Raw genomic sequence first — 22301 nt, forward strand, 5'->3', positions numbered from 1 at the left:
GGTGGCTACCGAGACTCAACCAGATCTGTTCTCTTCCCCAGAGTATGATACATTGGTTTTCATCTTTACTGATCGCAGAATGAAAGATAAACAGGGTGAAGCTATGAACTGAGCCAAGGAAACTATGGGCAGTAAATAAAGAGAGCTTCCTAGCTACTGGGACTATTTAGTCACTGGAAAGATCTCTTCCAATTTGTGGCAAATTTTATTCCTACTAATTCTCTACAGGTCTTTACACATGGTTGACACTCGGAGAAGTTTTACTGATATACGTTTGTATAATTCCCCGGATAGCCTTAAAGACAGAAGAGGTACGTCTTGGGGATGTTTTAGATGCAAGGTCATGTTACGCCTTATTATTTCAGTTTCAAACATGAACATGCTCTAACCCTACATTAGACTGTTACATTCTCATAGCCCGAGTCTGAATTACTAGGTCTCACTAGAATATTCTGGACACGTACTACAAGATCAACTTAATGTTAATGTCAACTTATTTTTTTTAAAAATCAAAATTTAACTCATTATAAACAACACTGCAGGGGGGCTAACGCAGACGCAGCATATGCAGCCTTTACAAGGAAGCACGCTCTCCAGAGGGCCCTGCACAGGAATCTGGATTTGCCACCTCGCACCATTCTCCAGCCACATGTTTTAGATACTTTAATGTCCCTGAAACGGGGACGCATCTTACCATCAGTAGCATGTTAGACCTGATGAGATACAGTTGCTGCAAAATGGAATGAGTAATGATTAAAATCTCTCCCACCTACCCTGCCAAAAAGATCTAATTTCCATTTACTGCTTTTTCAAAGACGTATATAATTCTGCAGTTTGCATTGCTCTTTTATGTTTCCCAGTTGTTCTCGAGCAACCACGGAACTTTTAGGATCCCCACTCATTCCCGATAAACGGACAGGATCTTTTCCAATCCAGAACGCAACCAAACCCTGAGTGTCCATGTCAATATAACGCAATGCTGATACAAGTCAGAGAGATAAGTGTGCTGTTACGTGTTGGCTAAAGAAAGGGCTGTGCTTTATGGAGGGTTATATTAAAGTGACTTTGCATATACTAAGCTCATTTCTTCTTTTTTTAAAAAAAAATTATTTTTATTGATTTCAGAGAGGAAGGAAGATGGAGACAGATAGAAACATCAATGATGAGAGAGAATCATTGATTGGCTGCCTCCTGCTTGCCCCACACTGGGGACTGAGCCCGCAACCCAAATGCGCCCTTGACCGGAATCAAACCTGGGACCCTTCAGTCCGCAGGCCAGCACTCTTCTCACTGAGCCAAACTGGCTAGGGCTGAGCTCATATCATGTTGCATGGGGCTGGCTATAAGAAAGAGTGGGGAGGACACACATACAATGGGAAGTCAAGGCAGCCTCTTCAGACATTTAGTCACAGCCATAAACATCACATGGACAGTGATCCACCACAGCTATTTTATGGGAAAATATTAGGTATTAAAATAAGTAGGAAGGCTTAACATGTCCTGCCAACTACAGAAATGTTCTGGAAGTTCCAGACCTTTTTGTAATTAATCGTGAGATTATAAATATGAAGACTGTGGATGGGGCGTATAATCAAAGTGTCCTCATTTGCAGTCACTCTGACACATCATTTGCCACTAGTATTTGCAAGTTTGGGGGTTTTGTTGTTGTTTTTATAAAAGAAGATATTTGAGAATTTGAAATATACCAGAATTAGCTACTCCAAAGTTTACTAGCTCATTTGAATTTGCTCTACACCAAATTGCAAAAGCATATAATACTACTACTAATAGTACTTATGAGAGCTAAGTAGATGGCCTTAACTAAAAAGAAATGTTGTTTTAGGTTCCTCAGACAAATGTTAACCACACCCGTGTGTTTGTTCACTAGCGGAAGAACAGATGTCACCTGTGATTAGAACTAAGGTTCTCATTTTCAAATTGAGGACGCGAAGCTCAGAATGTAGCATCTTTTTGTCCAAAGTCATAAAGCAATGGGGAGCCCAACAAAGAGACACCACTACCGGGCCCCACTGCATCATGGGTCTCTTAAGAAGGGAAGCTAATTAATGAAAGGAAGGATGTATTCCCCATCGCCTCCATCTGCCAGCACACGCTCAACCCTGGATACTGCAATCAGTTCTTTAGACAAAGCAAGAAACAAGGTGACGGAAAGTAAAACAACGGTGTGACTCAGGCCCCTTCTACGAGTGGATGAAGTTTAGAGTCAGAGAAAACTAGGGAATCAAACTTAAAAGGAAAAGCAAAACAATAACCATGAATTAAGATGATCTGTACAAGACACTTAGAAAGATCTGAGTATCCCCTCTCCCTCCCCCAAAAGAGGAAGATACAAGAATTGTCTATTCTTCACTGCCTTCCTCTATGAGATTTGTTTGAACAGGAACATTATAATAAGAGTAGCCAACCTGCAGACACATAATACAGTTGCTCTAAAAAAGAACATTTTAAAAGCAAAGTGGATGGTTAGACATCCCGCCAGTGCAATTGTCCTGTTTAGCAAGAAGAGTGTCAGAATAAGGGAGAAACCGGCATCTCCAGCCTCTTTGCCCATGCTAACCTGGAGGACAAAGCATGATGCAGGCAATAAATAATACGTGCATTCGTTGCTCATTTTCGGCTTCTTCATGCTGCTCTGTGATATGCTAAATAACATACTGGACATCTATAATAATAAAAGTGTAATATGCTAATTAGACTGGACAGCTGAACGACCTTCCGGACATCATTCCGGAAGAAGCCACAGTGGCAGGGGTGAAGGCAGAGGCGGTTAGGGGTGATCAGGCAGGCAGGCGAGCAGTTAGGGGCATCAGGCAGGCAGGCGAGCAGTTAAGGGCGATCAGGCAGGCAGGCGAATGGTTGGGGCAATTAGACAGGCAGGCAGGTGAGCGGTTAGGAACCAGTGGTCCCAGATTGCGAGAGGGATGTCCGATGTCCGAGGGGTCCCAGATTGCGAGAGGGTGCAGGCCAGGCTGAGGGACCTCCTCCTCCATGCACGAATTTTGTGCACCGGGCCTCTAGTGAGATTATAAGGATACTTCAATTAAGTACGGTAAAGAAAAAAAACCTGATGTGGAGGAATTACTTGGTCATGAAAAATGTATTTGATGTCATTCGGCAGCCTCCCACCATCGCTTCCCAGCCCTTTCTGAGCTATGCGATCCGAGTGGAAAACTGTTACCATCCACGCTGAAAGAACCACTTCCTCCAGGCTTTGGGGTGTAAGAAGCCTCCATGTGAGAGCTTTCCTCCAGAATAACCGCGGAGAGGCTTGCTTATCGAATGGCGGCCCCTCCTCTGGGGACCTGGGGTGTGGACACCTGACTCGGAAGGGTGTAAGGATTCGGGGAGATGTGTGGAAAAGTGCTAACACAAGATGCGGGGTCAATGGATGTCGGCTCTCTCCCCGCCATGCAATCACTTCACATGGTCGCCTCAATCACCCACTCAGGCGTTCTTTCAAGCTGTCAGAGCCTCCGTCAACATGAGTTCATGAGGTTGGGCCTTGAACTAAAAGAGCTTTGCATGAAAATAACAATGGAAAGCTGGTTACTACAAGACATGGTGCATCCTCACTTCATACAGGAATTTAAGATTCAATGAAACAGACAACTGGCAATTGGTTAGCACGAGACTGGCCTAGCAGTTATCATCTGCTTATCTGTAGATGAGACACGATCGACTGGTTTTCTTCTCCTGACCCAGCTGACTGCCTGATTTCACCGCCCGATTATGTCGGCATATGGTACATTTAAGTTAGTCCTTTCTGATCCCCAAATGGACCATGCTTGCTAGGGGTAACAGAAATAATTATCTTACAGCCTATTTCTAAAGAAGACCAGCAATGCTATTCCACCATCATACTGGAATTCTAGTCACGTGTCCGCAGCTCAGTAACTTCAGTCAGTCATTTTGTTCCATAAATACTTGACAGTAAAACCTCAACTAGGGACATGGGACAGAGCTTTGAAAACGTATCTACATGCTTGAAATAAGCCAACACAAAAGGACAATTATTCTATGATCTTACTTTTATGAGGTGCCAAAACCAGCACATTCACAGAGACAGGAGCTAGAAGAGGGGTACAAAGGGCTGTGGAGGATAGGGGATGGGGAATTATAACTTCAGGGACACAGACTTTCTCTTTGGGATGATGAAAAGTGTGGCAATAGATGGGAGTGATGGTGGCACAACACTGTGAATGTAATTAACGACACTGAATTGTAAACTTAAAAATGGTTTAAAAGATAAACTTCATGTTATATGTATTTTACCACCAAAAATATATATATAATTTACAGCATATCTAGAGTCACAGAGAGCATGGTGGGGGTAGAGACGGGCAGAGGGACACTGGAAGGTGCATTCATTCACAGACTGTTCTTTCAATGCAATTTTCAGTCAACAAGAAGGTCTTTTTAGCCATTCCCTTTGGTCATCCTAACCTATGAGGTTGACAAGGCAGGGACTGTGAGCTCTCCTTATTTCAATGGATCAAAACCCTGAGGACTGGGGCTTTATCATTTAACTCTCCCTCAATTAATTATAAAGAAGCCACACAAAGGTATGTCCATCTGCCCTTGCATGGACTTCCCACTCTTCCACTGTCCAGGGTGCTCTTCTGAACTGCAGCCCACTGGGAAGTCCAGGAAAGGATATATCAGCCACTGAGTCATTCCTTTATGCAACTGCCAAATCTGAGTGAGGAAAGATCTAAAATGGTTTGGTTGGGGGTAATAAGGAAGAATTATTTAAAAACAGGAGGTCACAGTTTGATTCCTGGTCAGGGCACATGCCCAGGGTTGCGGGCACGATCCCCACTGTGGGGCGTGCAGGAGGCAGACGATCAATGATTCTCTTCCATCATTGATGTGTCTCTCTCTCTCTCTCTCTCTCTCTCTCTCTCTCTCTCTCTCTCACCTTCTCCCTTCTTCTCTGAAATCAATAAAAACATATTTAAAAAAACTAAAACCAGACATCTTTTACTCATGAGTGGAGTCTATTTTAAATAGCCTGATAGCCAACATTTCTCCTTTGAAGCAAGTAGTGCTGTGTGCTTCGCTCTCCTCTTCCCAGATAGAAGGCTTGGTCCCCCATCGTCCCCACCGTATCCCCAGCCCACTGCAAAGTGCCAGGCACTTCCTCGGGGCTCCCTAAAGCCGGTGGATTGCACTGCTCAGTTACCCTTTCACCTTCTTAGAGGAGAAATGCGGTTTTTTTCATTCCATAGGTTGAACTTCAAGAAATGAATGCACCTCTTCTACTGCAACCTCCAACAGATTAAGTGAGGTTTTCTAAATGCAGTCCAGCCACGCACTGCAGGTGAACCATCTGGAATGTTTGAGGGTAACACCTGCAGGACTAGGAATGGGTCCACATTCCGTGCCCATGCTGGCTGAGGACTCCCCCACTGAGACAGATGCTCCAAAATCACACAGCACACCAGAAGCCCAAACCAAATCTCCCCCAAAGCTAAACAACAGTCCCAGCCTGCTTGACTAAAACTGCTGGGCACCACCTATCAGCTGACTGCAGTCACTGTCGCTAGTTCAAGACATTGTAGGGCTGCCAAGAACACTGTCACATTACTAAAACTTTACATCTCACAGCACTTTCTACGACACTCTACTCAACTTTTTGTTTGTTTGTTTATTTTAAAGAGGAAGGGAATGGGAAAGAGAGATAGAAACATCAATGATGAGAGAGAGAATCATTAGTCTGCTGCCTCCTACATGGGCCACATTGGGGATCAAGCCCACAACCTGGGCATGTGCCCTGACTGGGAACTGAACCGTGACTTCCTGGTTCATAGGTCAACACTCAACCACTGAGCCATGCCGGCCGGGCTATCCTGAACTCTTTAAACCCATCAGAGTAGTGGTTCTCAAGAGAGAGGGGGCATGCAGGAGGCAACCAAACAATGTTTCTATCTGTCTATCCCTCTACCTTCCTCTCTCCCTAAAAAAAATCAGTAAAAACATTTTTAAAAAATAACACAAGATACTTTGTTAACCTTACAAAGTACTAGTTAGCTTTCTCACATCTCAGGAATATTTTGATGAAGTCTGAACAATGGCAAATGTTCCAAATACTTAATGCCATATGTTTGGAGCACAGGGCAGGTACAGATAGAGGGGCAGATGGCTCTGGTGGGAGGTCAGGTGGACAGTGTCCTCTGATGGCTCTCAGAGGCCATGCTACAGAGCCTGTGCTTCTGATAGAGTGGGTGGGGGGCAGGGGGGAGATGACTGGAGGGTTACAGGGGAGGAGCTGGCATGTAGTAGGGCTGGAGCAGCAGGGGGCAGGAGGAAAGTCATGACACGTGACAACTTGAAGTCTCTCCGATGAGAGGTGAGGAAAGCCTCAACAAGGCCACGCACAAAGGAGGAGGATTTTCGACGTGGAGGCAGTGGGATCCACAGGCTCAAACGTGAGAGAAGAACCTTTTCAGGGTGGGCAACGAGGTGGGCAAGCAATGGGCACAGAAAATGGAGAGAGAACTCTGTCTACAGCGGGAGTAAAGGTGATGTCGTGTGAACCTCCAGACAGCCCTGGGAATTACGTAAGCTATGTCGACCCAATCATGTCGCATTGACAGAAGAGTCTGATGGAGCTCGGGGAGCGCAGGCCTCGCCAGGATCGCACATCCGGCATCGAAGCACAGGCCTTGGGGCTCAGGGCTCTCGGCCTCTGATCTGGGTTCCTTCCGCCCTTGCCCTCTCTCCAGTCACAGGTCATAGTTACAATCAGGCCTGATCATCACGACAGATCAGTTTGTGCCAAATTCCCATCGGCCTTAAAGGCCTGGATACAACTCTGAGTTGGTGATATTAAGTTAGGAGCTTGTCCTCCAGGCAAAGCCCATTCTGACTTCCACGTACGTAACTCCAAGAGACAGTTCATTGTGACTAATTGTGAAGTCAGGACAAATGATTGAAAGTTCTTTTCCTAAACTGCTCTTCATTCAGTCCCTGTATATGATCAGAAGAATTCAAAATAGTTATTTTTATAACTTCATGAGCTATCACATTGGAATAAATCAAATTCCTAGCAACAGCCTTTGCACCTGCACACATCCCTACAGGTAGGCACTGAAATGGCCTGGGTGTGATCTGTAAGCACCAGTGCAGGCACAGAACCAGTTTATGATCGGTTCACTTAAAATACAGTATTGCTTTTTCTCCCGATGCATTTCTACCTGGCGAATTCACTACGAAGTCCCTACAAATGTGCATGATGCAAAGACCACCTCTCTCTCTCTCTCTCTCTCTGCTAGACAGGGAAAAGGCTCAATCAATTAAATAAAGATGGGTCTGGCATGGCTGACTCATTCCATTCACCAACCTGTGCAATGATTTCAAGAGCAGGTCAAGAATACTAGTGCCCCTCCCTTTCTGTCTAGTTGCCTGCTACTCAGATGCATGCCTCCCTGATACTTTGGGAGCAAAAGCACGAACGGTATGATTTGTTTCGGAGGGTCTAAATACCAAAACACACCCCAAGACACACACGCAGAAATTGTTCACACCAACAATATGATGTCTCCATCGTAACAGCTGGTACTGTTCCTAGAACATCGTTGCACACCAGGTAGCAGGCCAAACATTTATGGGATTTATCTCACTCACTCCTCACTCTATGACTTACACCCGTGGTCGGCAAACTGCGGCTCGTGAGCCACATGCGGCTCTTTGGCCCCTTGAGTGTGGCTCTTCCACAAAATACCACGCCTGGGCGCGTCTATTTTGAAGAAGTGGCGTTAGAAGAAGTTTAAGTTTAAAAAATTTGGCTCACAAAAGAAATTTCAATCGTTGTACTGTTGCTATTTGGCTCTGTGGACGAACGAGTTTGCCGACCACTGCCTTAGAACTATTTCTATCCTGGTTTTACTTACAAAGAAACAGACTCATAAAGGTGAGGTCATAGAGGCTGTAAGCCAAGACATGAATCCAGATCCATCTGCCTCCAGAAGGCAAGCTCTTAACCACCAGGCTCCCTGCTTCTCCCCAAGGCTCCATCATCCAAGAACACAGCTCCAGTTCTAGGGTTTGCATACCTTCCCGTGAACTTCACAGACAGGTAAGGAACCTGTTGTCTAACATCAAGTGTAGCAACTCACACCAGGAAGTGCCTTTCCAGTAGTGGCTTTAACCAATGTCAACCTGCGTTCATGCCACCGCGGTCCTAAGCCCCTGCCTCCAGCCATCAACGCGTTATCTCGTCGCTCAAAAGAGTGGGGCCTTGCCCGTGGACACACATGGACAAGCAGCCCTTTCCCTGCTGCGTGGCCCTTCGATCCTCTCAGTCCCTTGTTTTGGTCTATGACCAGGTCACTGAAAAGGCGGGATCACGCCCAAACCGGTTTGGCTCGGTGGATAGAGCATCGGCCTGCGGACTGAAGGTCCCAGGTTCGATCCCGGCCAAGGGCATGTACCTTGGTTGCGGGCACTTCCCCAGTGGGGGGGGTGGAGGAGGCAGCTGATCGATGTTTCTCTCTCATCGATGTTTCTAACTCTCTATTCCTCTCCCTTTCTCTCTGTGAAAAATCAATAAAATATATTTAAAAAAAAAAATGCGGGATCACCTTTTCTCCCAGTGCACTTCCACCCGGGGAAGTCACAACAAAATCCCGACAAACGTGTACGATGCAAAGATCACCTCTCTCGGCTAGACAATAAATAAATATGAATAAATAAAGGTGGGCTGCGCGTGGCTAACTCATTCCACTGAGCAGGCAATGCAGTGATTTGGAACCTGAGCTTCGGCGGGGATGCTCAGCCTGTCACTTCACCAGCCGAGCAAGCGTAGGCAGGCAGAGTGCTTCTCCCTGGGCTTCCTGATCTGTAAAATGGAGACACGGCTACCTACCTTCTAGAATACAAATGGGAAGATAAAGATTGTAAATGTAGCAGGTTTTAAAGCACTCCCCTTCCATCAAAGCTTTCACTAACTGATATCTTCTCTGCCACACAAAAAAAGCACCATAATCTCCATAGTTTTCCACCCAAAATGCAGTGTGACTCCAGAAATAAAACACAGCTGTGGAAGCAGGCGTGCCCTCCTGCGGGATGGCCCCCGCGGCGCTCCCCGCTCCCCGGACCCCCCGGACACTAACCTGGGAGAGAGGGCATTCTTTGGCCAGTGTGCTCTGGGCCCCCCGCGGAGCTCCCCGTTCCCCGTTCCCCCCGGGACTCACCCCCCCCCCCCCCGCCCCAAGGTACTAACCTGGGAGAGAGGGCATTCTTTGGCCAGTGTGCTCTGGGCCCCCCGCGGAGCTCCCCGCTCCCCGTTCCCCCCGGGACCCCCCGGGACACTAACCTGGGAGAGAGGGCATTCTTTGGCCAGTGTGCTCTGGGCCCCCCCACGGCGCTCCCCGCTCCCCGTTCCCCCCCGGTACTAACCTGGGAGAGAGGGCATTCTTTGGCTAGTGTGCTCTGGGCCCCCCGCGGAGCTCCCCGCTCCCCGTTCCCCCCCGGGTACTAACCTGGGAGAGAGGGCATTCTTTGGCCAGTGTGCTCTGGGCCCCCCGCGGAGCTCCCCGCTCCCCGTTCCCCCCGGGACCCCCCGGGACACTAACCTGGGAGAGAGGGCATTCTTTGGCCAGTGTGCTCTGGGCCCCCCCACAGCGCTCCCCGCTCCCCATTCCCCCCCGGGTACTAACCTGGGAGAGAGGGCATTCTTTGGCCAGTGTGCTCTGGGCCCCCCCGCGGAGCTCCCCGTTCCCCGTTCCCCACCCCCCCGGTACTAACCTGGGAGAGAGGGCATTCTTTGGCCAGTGTGCTCTGGGCCCCCCCACGGCGCTCCCCGCTCCCCGTTCCCCCCCGGTACTAACCTGGGAGAGAGGGCATTCTTTGGCTAGTGTGCTCTGGGCCCCCCGCGGAGCTCCCCGCTCCCCGTTCCCCCCCGGGTACTAACCTGGGAGAGAGGGCATTCTTTGGCCAGTGTGCTCTGGGCCCCCCGCGGAGCTCCCCGCTCCCCGTTCCCCCCGGGACCCCCCGGGACACTAACCTGGGAGAGAGGGCATTCTTTGGCCAGTGTGCTCTGGGCCCCCCCACAGCGCTCCCCGCTCCCCATTCCCCCCCGGGTACTAACCTGGGAGAGAGGGCATTCTTTGGCCAGTGTGCTCTGGGCCCCCCCGCGGAGCTCCCCGTTCCCCGTTCCCCACCCCCCCGGTACTAACCTGGGAGAGAGGGCATTCTTTGGCCAGTGTGCTCTGGTTCATCTCTCTGAGCAGTTCCTTTAAGGCATTGCGGACGGTGGCGTGGTTCCACTGCTCCGCCGGCAGGTCTTCCAGCTTGGAGCAACTGGAAAACACGGCGAGAAGGAACAGGCAAACCTTAATGAGGGGCTGACTGCAGAGGTACGGGTCCCTCCCGGCCCCAGGCAGCACTAGAAAAACCGGTAAGGCCCGGCCTGCGTGGCTCAGGGGTTGAGCGTCGATCTATGAATCGGGAGGTCATGGTTCGATCCCTGGTCAGGGCACAGGCCCGGGGTGCAGGCTGGATCCTCAGTAGGGGGCGTGCAGGAGGCAGCCCACCAATGATTCTCTCTCATCGTTGATGTCTCTATGTCTCTCGCCCTCTCCCTTCCTCTTTGAAATCAATAAAAATACACATATTTTTTTTAAAAAAAGTAAAACTGCTAAAGAACGCAACCGGGTGTGGGCCCCACATAGGGAAGGGGAGCAGAAAACTGCTTCTCTAGGCCCCCGACAGAGCCCAGCAGTTGCTCACACCAGCCTGAGAACAAAAGTCCCTTCGGATATGAAAAACCGCTAATTTTTAAAAGTAAGATTTCCCTAATCTGCAGAAGGAAGTGGTGTGGCCATGGGAATATCAACTTCCACGATACACATGGAATGACTGGGCCTCCCGAAGGCTAACTGTCCAGCAATGCTCCATCAGACCTGAAGTTTAAAGGCCGAGCCTTCACTCCCACACAACAATGCGGAGATGTGGCTCTCCTCACGGAAACGGAACTTGTAAGGGAAGACACCAAAGCATCCGTGCTCCTGTCCCAGCACACATTCTCCCAAAGCGGCAAGTGCCAAACCGTCACACTACGGGACGCTGCTGAAAGCACGTGACTCGCAGGCATGCACAGGAGCCGGCTCCGCAGAGCGCCTCTGGAGTCTTTCCAAGAGGCACCATTTGTTCTGGATGCTGTATGGGGGCGGGGGGCGGGGGGGGCGCTGTGCAGAGAGACAGAAACCATTCCCAGAATCTCTGCAGCCCCTCAGAGAGGAGAAGAGGGGAAGAGGCGCCCCGTGTCGTGTCTTTTTAACAAGCCTCTCCCACGGGAGAACGCTCATCCCTCAGCACGCAAACCTGAGAGCGCGGAGGTGTTTCACCTTCCAGTCCTACGTGCTGAGCCAGGGGTCCTCAAACTTTTTAAACAGGGGCCAGCTCACTGTCCCTCAGACCGTGGGAGGGCCGGACTATAGTTTAAAAAAAAAACTATGAACAAATTCCTATGCGCACTGCCGGCCCGGGACGAATCGGCTGCTAAGCAGGACAGGCAGCGGCACCCGGCGGGCCGGATACATGTCCTCGGCGGGCCGCATGTGGCCCGCGGGCCGTAGTTTGAGGACGCCTGGATGAGCATTTACCAGGAGGACCCATGAGAGCGCCCCTGATGGGCTGCAGATCTGTAATGATTTGTCAGCTTCCCTTCCCCCGGTACCACTCCACTGCTTCTGAAAACAAACCCTACCCCGGCTGGAATGTGGACGATAAAGATGCCTGGGGAAGGCCCCGCCATGCCTGCTCACTCTCTCCCTTTTTTTTCCCCCATTTCTCCCAATGTCTAGACCCGTGGTCGGCAAACTGCGGCTCGCGGGCCACATGCGGTCCGCCATCCGTGGTTTGCCGCTCTGTTGACTAATGCGTTTGCCGACCACTGGTCTAGACACTAGCACAGACGGACGCGCTGGGCTCCGGGGTGACTCCTTGACGGACGGGACTCGGGGGGCAGAAGTGCAGACCCACCTCTGCAGCTGGATCTTCAGCGTCACGACGTGATAGACATCCTGCAGCATGTCGGCCACCGTGGCGTCGGGGGCATCGGTCACGTAGCTGAGGGGGAGCGGGTTCCACCTCCCCAGCTTGATTATTCCTGCGCAGGGAAGAAAAACATCATAAACACCTCTCTGCCATTTATTAAACCTGCCCGCTGTTTGTTCACGGTTAAGAAGGTCACTCCACAGTCAACAGGCAAGGCCCCACTCGGAGAAATTTTACAACCCAGGGCGATAACCCGTTTCGTTCTGGCCGACAGCGGGGTGAGCTAACTCTGCGGGAAGAGGAGAAGAAAGGGATGCGGTTCAATCACGGACAATCGGTTATTTCATGTTTTCCTGTTTCTTAAATTACTTCGAAAACCATAAGGACACTTCCTTCCCCCAAAGTCTCGATTCACACTCTAACTTAAGACGGATGCTAAATATACCAGACTGCTGATTTCATAGACCAGAAAAGGAAGAAAAAAAGCAAGCAAGCCTTAAGTAAATAGGAGATCTGGTTTGGAATGGTACAAGCAAATTCCTGCGTGTGGGCTCGGCACAGACACCGTCACATCCTGACTGTGGTGTGAGCCCAGGGTGAGCGGCGTTCGGAGCTGACGGAGCAGTTCGAGTTCATGTCCAGATTGCACTGCACCCGGCAGAGGGGGTGTTCGCCAGTGGCACAGGGACTGACCACAGATCAAAAATAGCAGACATGCCTTCAACTTCCTTCTTTTCTAATTCCTCAGCTCTTTTTATTTTTTTGTTATTTTAAAAAATATATTTTTATTGATTTCAGAGAGGAAGGGAGAGGGAGAGATAGAAACATCACTGATGAGAGAGAATCACTGATTGGCTGCCTCCTGCACGCCCCCTACTGGGGATCAAGCCCACAACCCAGGCATGTGCCCTGACCGGGAATGGAACTGTGACCTCCTGGTTCATAGCTGACACTCAACCGCTGAGCCAGCCGGCGGCTCCTCAGCTCTTTCTAGAGCGACAATGGTCCCCTTTCCCCCTGGGTTCCCACGACAGACGGCACACACGTGACAACGGGGAGAAAATAAAATCCTGGTCAAGCTCAGGCTTCATAGAGCAGCGATGTTAGGGATACCCTTGTCCCAGGAGGGTTCATGAGACAGCTTCGGCAGCATGTCCTGAAAATGCTAACTTCTTCTTAAGCTGGACCCATATTCTCTGGGCACACATAACATTAAAGAGGAAAAATAAAGAGAAACTCATTTCACAAACACAGAGTAATGAAAATTTTATTTGTGTGCTATGAAAAATCAAATGGTCCCAGGCTGTTAGAAATTCTTTCTCTCTCTCTCTCTCTCTCTCTCTCTCTCTCTCTCTCTCTCAGCATGTATTAGTGATAGAAGTAACACAGCATTTTTAGTTTTGACGATACAGGTAAGTCCAACTACACTGTTCTTCCAAAAAATACTTTTTTTTATTATCAGAGAGAGAGGACACCTACATACTCAAGTGAATGTTTAAAAGCTTCACAAAATAACGCTTCATAGCTATGCGGTGAATCCCAATAATAGGAAGCGAACTGCCTGGTCAGGCCATGTCCTGTCCAAGATGAAGTAAATGAGTGCGCAATGCTTGACATAATGCTTGAAAACAGGGGGTAAACAGAACAAAAATATTAAAATGATGCACTGTTTCAGTATTAAGATTGAACAATCTGGTGCTGAATATGCTGCAGTATAAATAGTGCCTGGACTCGGTTCCAATAAAGGAACACAGCTCTCATTCATGGTACCGTATGTCTCCAGTGCTGGCTCCTTCAGTCATGTTCCACTTGCCAAGAAAAGCTGTTTTCTTGTGGGGATAGTTGTGCTAACATTCCCTCTCATGACAATGAAAAGTGCACAGCACGCAGCATGCAGGAGCCATGAAATGCGCATCCGGGCCCGCTGGACAGCCACCCCCGAGGGGCGGGGGCTGCCTCCTTGCTGCTTCTACTCCTTCTGACACGGGAAAATACTAAGAAGATACCATGTCACACGTCTAACATATTTCCTTTTAAAAAAAGAATCACTCCGCCGTTTTAAATTCCTTTCAAAGTCATGATCGTTGAGTATACATTGGCCATGTTCTAAAGTCATGACGTTCATTGTCAGAGGTGCGAGGGGGGTGAAAACGAAGCTGGCAACCGTGCACGATGAAAGGCAAGCAGCAGAAGCTGATTCTGTGGGTCATTTTGGTTACTACGGATGCAAAGATAATACGAGGCGAATGACTCCTGCAGAGTTCAATGTACACCCCCAGAAGAGATGCATCTATGCTGTTGTGTGTGTCCTTGTCCACTCCTTTTTACGGGGTGTGTTCCACTATAAGAGTAAACCATGCCTAGCCGGCTGGCTCAGTGGTGGAGCGTTGACCTATGAAACAGGAGGTCATGGTTCGATTCCCGGTCAGGGCACAGGCCCGGGTTGCGGACTCAATCCCCAGAGTGGGGCGTGCAGGAGGCAGCCGATCCATGGTTCTCTCTCACCATGGATATTTCTATCTTTCTCTCTCTCTCCCTTCCTCTATGAAATCAATAAAAATATATATTTTTTAAAAAGAATAAACCACAATGCTGCCAGAAACAACACACTATTTCTGTATGATTTCATTTACATAAAATGCAAAACAGGCAACACTAATCTAAGAGCTCACCCTCAGAAAGTGGTTGCCTGGATGGCAGGGCAATTGACTGGGAAGGGACGGAAGAGAATTCTCTTGTTTTGGTTGGTGGTTGCATGGTTATAAAAGTTGTCAAATGTCATAAAGTCCAACAATATGCATACCTTTTATTGTATGTAAATTATACCTCAAAAACAAAAAAGGTGAAGGGGGAGGGAATGATAGACAAATCACTCTACTGAAAATAGTAGCCTCATTTAGGTAAATTCTCTCCCCACATTGGGAGCCAGGAGGAGACTTGTTTGGGCTGGAATTAGACACACACAGGTGTCCTCACAACACGCAATGCCTCTGCCGAGAGCAGCTGCCACCGGTTGGTCTGCCTTAGACGAGAGCTGCTTGACGGAAGAGCTATTTTCAGGCGACGGGGAGTGGCGTGTGCACCCTACTCACTAACTCCCCAGTCCTGGGAGCCTGTCCTTTGCTCGACTGTGTCCCAGGCTCTGCAGGTGGGAGGTCTGCTAGGACAGCCGTGTCCAGGAGGCTGTTCCCCCCGACGGGGCGAGGCACTCAGACCAACGCAACCCTCTGAGATACATTCCTTAGATACAGTCTTCCTTCCCTGATATAAAATAGACAAAAATGTTATCTGGACGAGGAGTCAAGTATTAACTGAGGAAGTCAAAGTGGGATTTTATATAAGCCCAGTCCCCCCCTGTGACTTATAATAATGAGGCCCTTTACAGGCACATGAGCCGATTAAAGAGGGAAAGGGAATGAAGATGTAAAAATATCCTTGAGTCAGTATTTTCTTTAAATACATGGACTCTACCTTCTTCTTAAGAAGCATGAAAACTTCTTAACAGATGCATCTCTTCTAGGCTTGTCCATTGAACTCTGCAGGGTAAGCTCAATCATCAAATTGGGAAGCAGCATAGCACAATGACTAAACTCAAGCTGCCGAGTCAAATTGCCTCCGTTCCCATCCAGGCTCCTCCACCTACTAACTGTGGAGACTCAGCAAGTTAGTTTTCTCCATGCCTCAACTTTCTCACCTGTAAAATGGAACAATAAAAGTGCGGACCTCACAGGATTCTAATGCAGAATAAACGGAAAGCCTTTAGCACAGAGCCTGGATGTAATTCATCTCAACCATTGTTTACAGTCATTATCCAGACAGTTTTAATGCTTCTTAAAAAGAAGATAGAGATCATTTATTTTTTTTAATATATTTTATTGATTTTTTACAGAGAGGAAGGGAGAGGGATAAAGAGCCAGAAACATCGATGAGAGAGAAACATTGATCAGCTGCCTCCTGCACACCCCCCACTGGGGATGTGCCCGCAACCAAGGTACATGCCCTTGACCGGAATCGAACCCGGGACCCTTCAGTCCGCAGGCCGACGCTCTATCCACTGAGCCAAACCGGTTTCGGCAAGAGATCATTTATTTTAAAAAAAATATTGACTCAAGGATGTTTTTACGTCTTCATTACCTTTCCCTCTTCAATCTGGTCATGTGCCTGTAAAAGGCCTCATTATTATAAGTCACAGGGGGGGACTGGACATCCATCATGTTCCTCCTCTACCCCGACCCTCTTCATTGCCTCCTCCTTACTCCTCAAGGTCTCCTTTCCTTTTACCCGAGTAGATTCGTATCTCCCCCCTCTAACAACAGCACTTCCACACTCTCTCCGCTCCTGGCTGCACCACCAAGTGTACTGAGAGTGCACCTCCAACTTCTCCATCAGACCTTCGCCCCTAGGTATCCAGTTTCAACACTTTCATGGGGAAACGGGTGATCTGAAGGAACAAAGCCCCGATTCCCTTCGATCACCACGTGCTTGCTCTCCTCCGTCTCCTCTACATCACAGTGGCTCGTGTGTGAGGCACATCGGAAGAGAAGACTGAAGAGAAAGTGGTTCCAGGTCTGCCAGGCCTTGCATGCCCGGCTCAGCAGCACACGGCATGGCTCAGGTGTCAGGAGCAGAGCCTGGGGTCAGAGGTGCATTCAGGCCCCACCTCGACTGCTTTCAGCTGTGAGACTCTGAACAGGCTGTTCATCTCCCCGAGTCTCAGTTTCCCTCATCTGTAAAATGGGATCATAACACCTACCCTTCAGGGCCGCCAGGAGGCTTTAAATGAGAATTAGGATTTAGGACTGGGGCTGGCACACAAGTGCTCAGTCAACATCGGGGGAAATGGATCCCTGAAAGTCTGGGGTTTGGGTGTAATTTAGGAAAATGAACCTACACTGGAATGCACATGGATTGAAAGAGGGACACACTCTGAGGGAAGAGAAAAAGCGCTGCAGTAATATAGATAGGTGTGTCTAATGACAGCCTCTCCCTGGCTCTCTCTAAGGAGGGAGACCAACCCCAGCAAATGCTACCGCCCACTGGTGGAGGAGAAAGAAGAAAGGATCCCCTGTAGATACTGGCTCTCAGCCTTGGAAAAATCTCAATAAAAATGGCATCACGATAAATATACAGATACATGTCCAGTGCTCACACTCTATGAATAGGTTTTAAAACCCCAATCTGGAAAATGAGAAAAACGAATTATGATTAAATTAGATTGTATTATGTTCACATAGATGTACACATACACACGCACTACCCCTTGAGCCCAGCCAGGCACACAGGGAATGCTCAATAGATGCCAATTCCTGTTTCTTCTCAGAATACATATCACACCCTCATTCTGTCTGGAGTATTGATCCCCAATATTCACTGCTAGAAATCAGACACATTCTTCCAATTCTGCCCCGAGGACAATTCTAACCCTGATCAGCCCAGCCTCAAGTAACCCTTTCCCTACACAGCTGCACAATAGATGTTCTTGGTTGGTTTGGGTATCTTATAAGAGACTAACTTTGTCACACTATGCCCTTGTGTTATCTTACAGTTTGCAAAGTGTTTTTTTAACCCATTAGTTCATTCTCATGAGAAGAGCAAAGGGTCGGCATTCTAACTGGAAGCCAGCTGAAGGTCACAGAAGAGCCACTGGTCAAGGACATCAATGGGGTCTAGTCAGGGTGAGACCCTGGGCTTCATCTGACAAGTTTCCTAACTACGGGACCAACACCACCCTTCCCACTTAGCTCCGCCCACATGCCAATGGCCAAGCACAGATGGGCCCTGGGAAGGCTGGGCCGTGCGCATCCACCGTCACCTACCAGGCAGGGTCTTGGCGTTCAATGTCCAACCAAGCAGATGAGACCAATGAGGAAAGAAGGGATGGGCCCAGGAAAGCCAGCTATACTTGGAACTTCTCTGGAAAACACTGTCTCCCACAACAGTGCCATTTCAGAAATAAACACTGTTTCCAAAATCATCGTTCCTGTTTCTAAGGAATCTATCATCTGCAAACATTTAGAAAAGGCCTGTTGTTGAGAAAAGGCCTGACTATTACAGATGCAGTTTCAAGGTCTTTGAGTCACAAATTATGGGCCTTTATTTTGGGGCTGAAATTCATACAAATGCTAACATGATTGAATGGAGCTCTATATAAATAAAATTGTTTATACCCAGACAAATCTGTTCACTACAACACAGAGGACCAATCCACTCTTTGTGCAGAGCCTTTAGACCAAATAACAAAACGCAATTGTAGGTAAATTTCCCATTAGTGCCATAAAATTAGGTTGGGAATGGAGGCAATCTTTGTCTAAAATTAAAAAGATGCAATAATGGAAACCGGTTTTCTCTCTCTCGATGCAGTATTCTGTCCCAGTCACAGAGCTGACATTTCATAAAAAGAAATATCAAGTTGTGTGTGTACTCATGTTTTCGTTGGTTATAATCTATCTCAGAGAAATCAAATACTCTTCTCAATAGATGCATAATTCATTATTACTATTATTTACCTCAAATTATGCAAAAACAAGTGATGATAATACACATTATAGTTCATCAATGTTTAGCTTTTTAGAAAGTTGACCACTTCTGAGAATTAAATAAAACTACATGTCTAATGCAACATAATCAATAGGGCATCAGAAGGGTTTGTATTAAGTAGTCATTATTCCTTCATTCATTCAACAAGTTTTTCTCTTGTGTCTCCAGCACAAATCGCAAAGATGCAGAGATAACCCGGTAACATGCTCTCCCTACACCATTGAGTAGAGTTTATTATGGCTAAACACATAGCTAAGTGAAACCACTCCTAAAATAAACCAAAATGATAGCTTTTATCCCCTGTACTTCTAATATGAGAAACATTTACTTCATGAAGGCCTGCATCAGATACCTTGTGAAGTACACAGAAATGATTCTCACCGTTTGCAGCGGCATATAGATAGATGCTGATAAAATAGGTATCTATTGGGTGTATTGTAGAATGAAATCCGGCAATCAAATTGTGAGACAGATATAGGAACCCGTCAAGAGATCAGCAGTATTCTGATCATGCAATTCAGTGACTAATGTTCTTTTATTCCAGGTATGTTTTAAGATGAATTTTCAAAGCAAAGTGAAAAGTCAGCCTGGGGAAAAAATGAGACATTTGCTTTAATATCCAAAGGCTGGGGTTTATATATCTCATTACTTCCTGAAAAAGATTTCAGCAAAGGAGTATCAATAAAAAAGCCAGCCTCAGAGTAACTAAGCCTGGGGCTTCTGGCTCCTGGTATTATTTCCACACCCACTGGTGACGAGGCCCCTTGTAAAAACAGAAGAACTCCTGACTTCGATTGCATCTGTTCACCCTCCTCAGTGCGGCCATGGCCGTGGCCCTATGCGGCAGCATATACTTTTCTGTTGTTCAGCTACTCTTTTTTTGTTGTTGTTTGTTTTAATATATTTTATTGATTTTTTTACAGAGAGGAAGGGAGAGCCATAGAGAGTTAGAAACATCGATGAGAGAGAAACATCGATCAGCTGCCTCCTGCACACCTCCTACTGGGGTGTGCCCGCAACCAAGGTACATGCCCTTGACTGGAATCGAACCAGGGACCTTTCAATCCGCAGGCCGACGCTCTATCCACTGAGCCAAACCGGTCAGGGCACAGCTACTCTTTGTTAAAGAAATGAAAAACTGTCTGTCCTATAAAATAATGCCATAGGATTATTTATCCATAAATCAGTTCATGGGAAATCCCTACCCGGCCGTGGGTAATAACTCAGCTTGTTTCTAACCTGTGACCGACTATGGTGTATCAGCAAATTGTAGCAGCACAAAGTCATAAATTGTAGTTATTATTGTTAAATCTGTGGTGGGAAAGACTTTTCAATGAGAAAAGAGAAAAAAATACCTGATAAAAGGGATTCTTGAAGTGTACACATTTCCCTTTCTCATGCATAGCTCAGCCAGACACGACTTTAGATAGCTCTTCTTCACCTGCTTTGATTTTAAAGTCTATGTTTCACATGTCTTGCATTGGGGTAAAAGTACATGGAAAATGAAATAGCATTCTTCCGGCATTTTACATTATGCAAGGGCCATTATCACTTCCACAAGTTAATGAAACCTCACAACACACTTGTCTGGGAACCTGCAATACACTTACTCTTGTATTTATAACAACACAAAAGAAAACCACTAGGCACAGATAAATAATTCAATGATTCCAAATAAATGCCGAGGCTATATTGTTAGATAAATTATCTAAAAATCAACATACACACACAGGATGTACTATTTCCCATCTCCAGACAGCTCCTCTATCTGCATCAACTTGGGTATTATTGACAACACAAACAAGGTAGTTTTGACTCTTTAAGAATCTTAACTTTCATATTAAGTGAGAGAGCTTTATGAATAAACTCTGGGGATAGACAGCTGTCTGTCAATCTTTTCTTGAGTTGACTACTCCCTTACGCTACAGAAATGCTCTACTTAAAAAATATATACAGTATGATTTGGTGCCTTGTAATTCTATACATGGTTTTTACAATTTGCAGCAAAAAGATTTTTGTCTCATGTAATAGATGCAGCTTCACATTTGGGAAACGTTATGTTATAACCCTGACTTTTATTAGATTATTTAATATAAGCACTAAGTAACTAGACTAAATTAATAAAGACCCTATTGGAAAAAAAAACACAAAATTATTCCACAAATTAAATAAAACTTTCTGAAGTTGGCATTTTAGAAACCTTTATTTAATTTTGAAAATTCTGATTCTTCTGAAAAACAGCCAAAATATTGGTCAGGATATGAAAAAAATATGGTTGCTGTTTAGCTGTTTATTTCGTAAGAGTGCCATTGAAAATCGTTACATGGGGGAATGGGACAAATGAGAAAGAAAAGGGTTACGAGAAAGTATTTGGGATCCATTCTAAGCTCCGGTCATGGGTTAAAAACTATTTCATCTGGTACATATTGTGTTATTGTCCTCGGTTTAATAGTTTAATCATTATCTACAGGAGTTTGGAATTCAAGGATCAGTTTTGGCAGGTAACACAAACAAACTTTTCTTTTCCTCCTTTCTACATTTGCATAAAGAGATTTCCCTCTAGCTTCTGTCCCCCTAAAATATCTTCAATAATCCAAGACACAAGGGAAAGTACACTCTTTTAAACAGACTTCACTACATCCTAGCAGATGCTGTTCTAGCCGGCATTTCTGCATCCTCTGGGGTAGTCAGTATCCACTGACGATCTAAAAATACAGTTGTCGCACACGGTTCCCATCCTAATTAGTGACATGTATTCTCTGCAGATGGGGCTGGAAGGACCTAGCCTTCCAGGTGCTCATCCCAGGCCCAACACCCTTGGAAACCCCATCACCTGCGTGCTCCCAATTACATATTCCAGAACTGCCCCTCGGGCATCTTCTGCTTCCTATAATTTAAGGTTATGCAACATGTGACCTCAAGGGCCACATTATATTGGCATGCTGATTATCAAACAAAATGTTGCCATGCAATATGAAGGGAAAAAGTAGACTTACTTATGTTGTACATTTTTACTCATGTTTCCAACTAACCTGATTTCACAGTAATTTGTTAAGAAACTAAAGACATGGAAGCAAATATGGCTGTAACTATTACAAAATGGTAACTGCTTTGGGCTTAGAGTTTTGTTTGGCTTTTTGTTTATGGGATGTGATATTTTCGGGCTCCTTTAAGAACATTTTAATAATTTTCACTTGCAGCACATCTTCATATCAGATGTTTTACATTCAAAATAATTTTAGAAGTTTTTTCATTTCCATTTTTGGAAAATGTTATATTAAAGGCAGAAAACTCAACCTTTAAATATGGTACTACCATTTTTGTTTGTTTTTGGGGTTTTTTAAATTTTCTTTATTAAGGTATTACATATGTGTCCTTACCCCCCATTGCCCCCACACCCCGCTCATGCCCTCACCCCCCTGGTGTCTGTGTCCATTGGTTATGCTTATATGCATGCATACAAGTCCTCTGGTTGATCTCCCCTACCTTACCATTTTAATGGCTATAATTAAGTTGCCCAATACATAGGTGGGGCTCTCCATTGGCAAATGCTTCTTGGCTTGAATCTAAGGTAGATCTGTAGCCATTCCATAACTGTTTAATAATATTGACAATGGTCTATTTGAGTCGGCTAAAATATTCAGCCATGTCAGGAAAATGCCATATAGAATCAATGGGCTACTGAACTGTGACACTTAGCAATTACTCCTGAAAAGATGCCTGGCTATCCTTGGTAGCTGAGA

At 46.5% G+C, this 22301-nt stretch overlaps 1 protein-coding gene across 1 annotated transcript in view; it reads right to left on the reverse strand.

Annotated features, from left to right (window-relative positions):
* SATB2 (SATB homeobox 2) overlaps window positions 1–22301 on the reverse strand; it is a gene marked incomplete at its 3' end in the record, with an annotated part of 179355 nt that overhangs the window by 92108 nt on the left and 64946 nt on the right. Inside the window, exons 3-5 of the mRNA XM_080671126.1 lie at window positions 12007–12133; window positions 10200–10323; window positions 9135–9167 (exon numbers count right to left, since the gene is read on the reverse strand). Coding sequence (XP_080527252.1) covers window positions 9135–9167; window positions 10200–10323; window positions 12007–12133 — 284 coding nt within the window. The remainder of the gene's footprint in view (window positions 1–9134; window positions 9168–10199; window positions 10324–12006; window positions 12134–22301) is intronic.

This window comes from Plecotus auritus (genome assembly GCF_963455305.1).
Source record: "Plecotus auritus genome assembly, chromosome: 5".
Lineage (NCBI taxonomy): Eukaryota > Metazoa > Chordata > Mammalia > Chiroptera > Vespertilionidae > Plecotus > Plecotus auritus.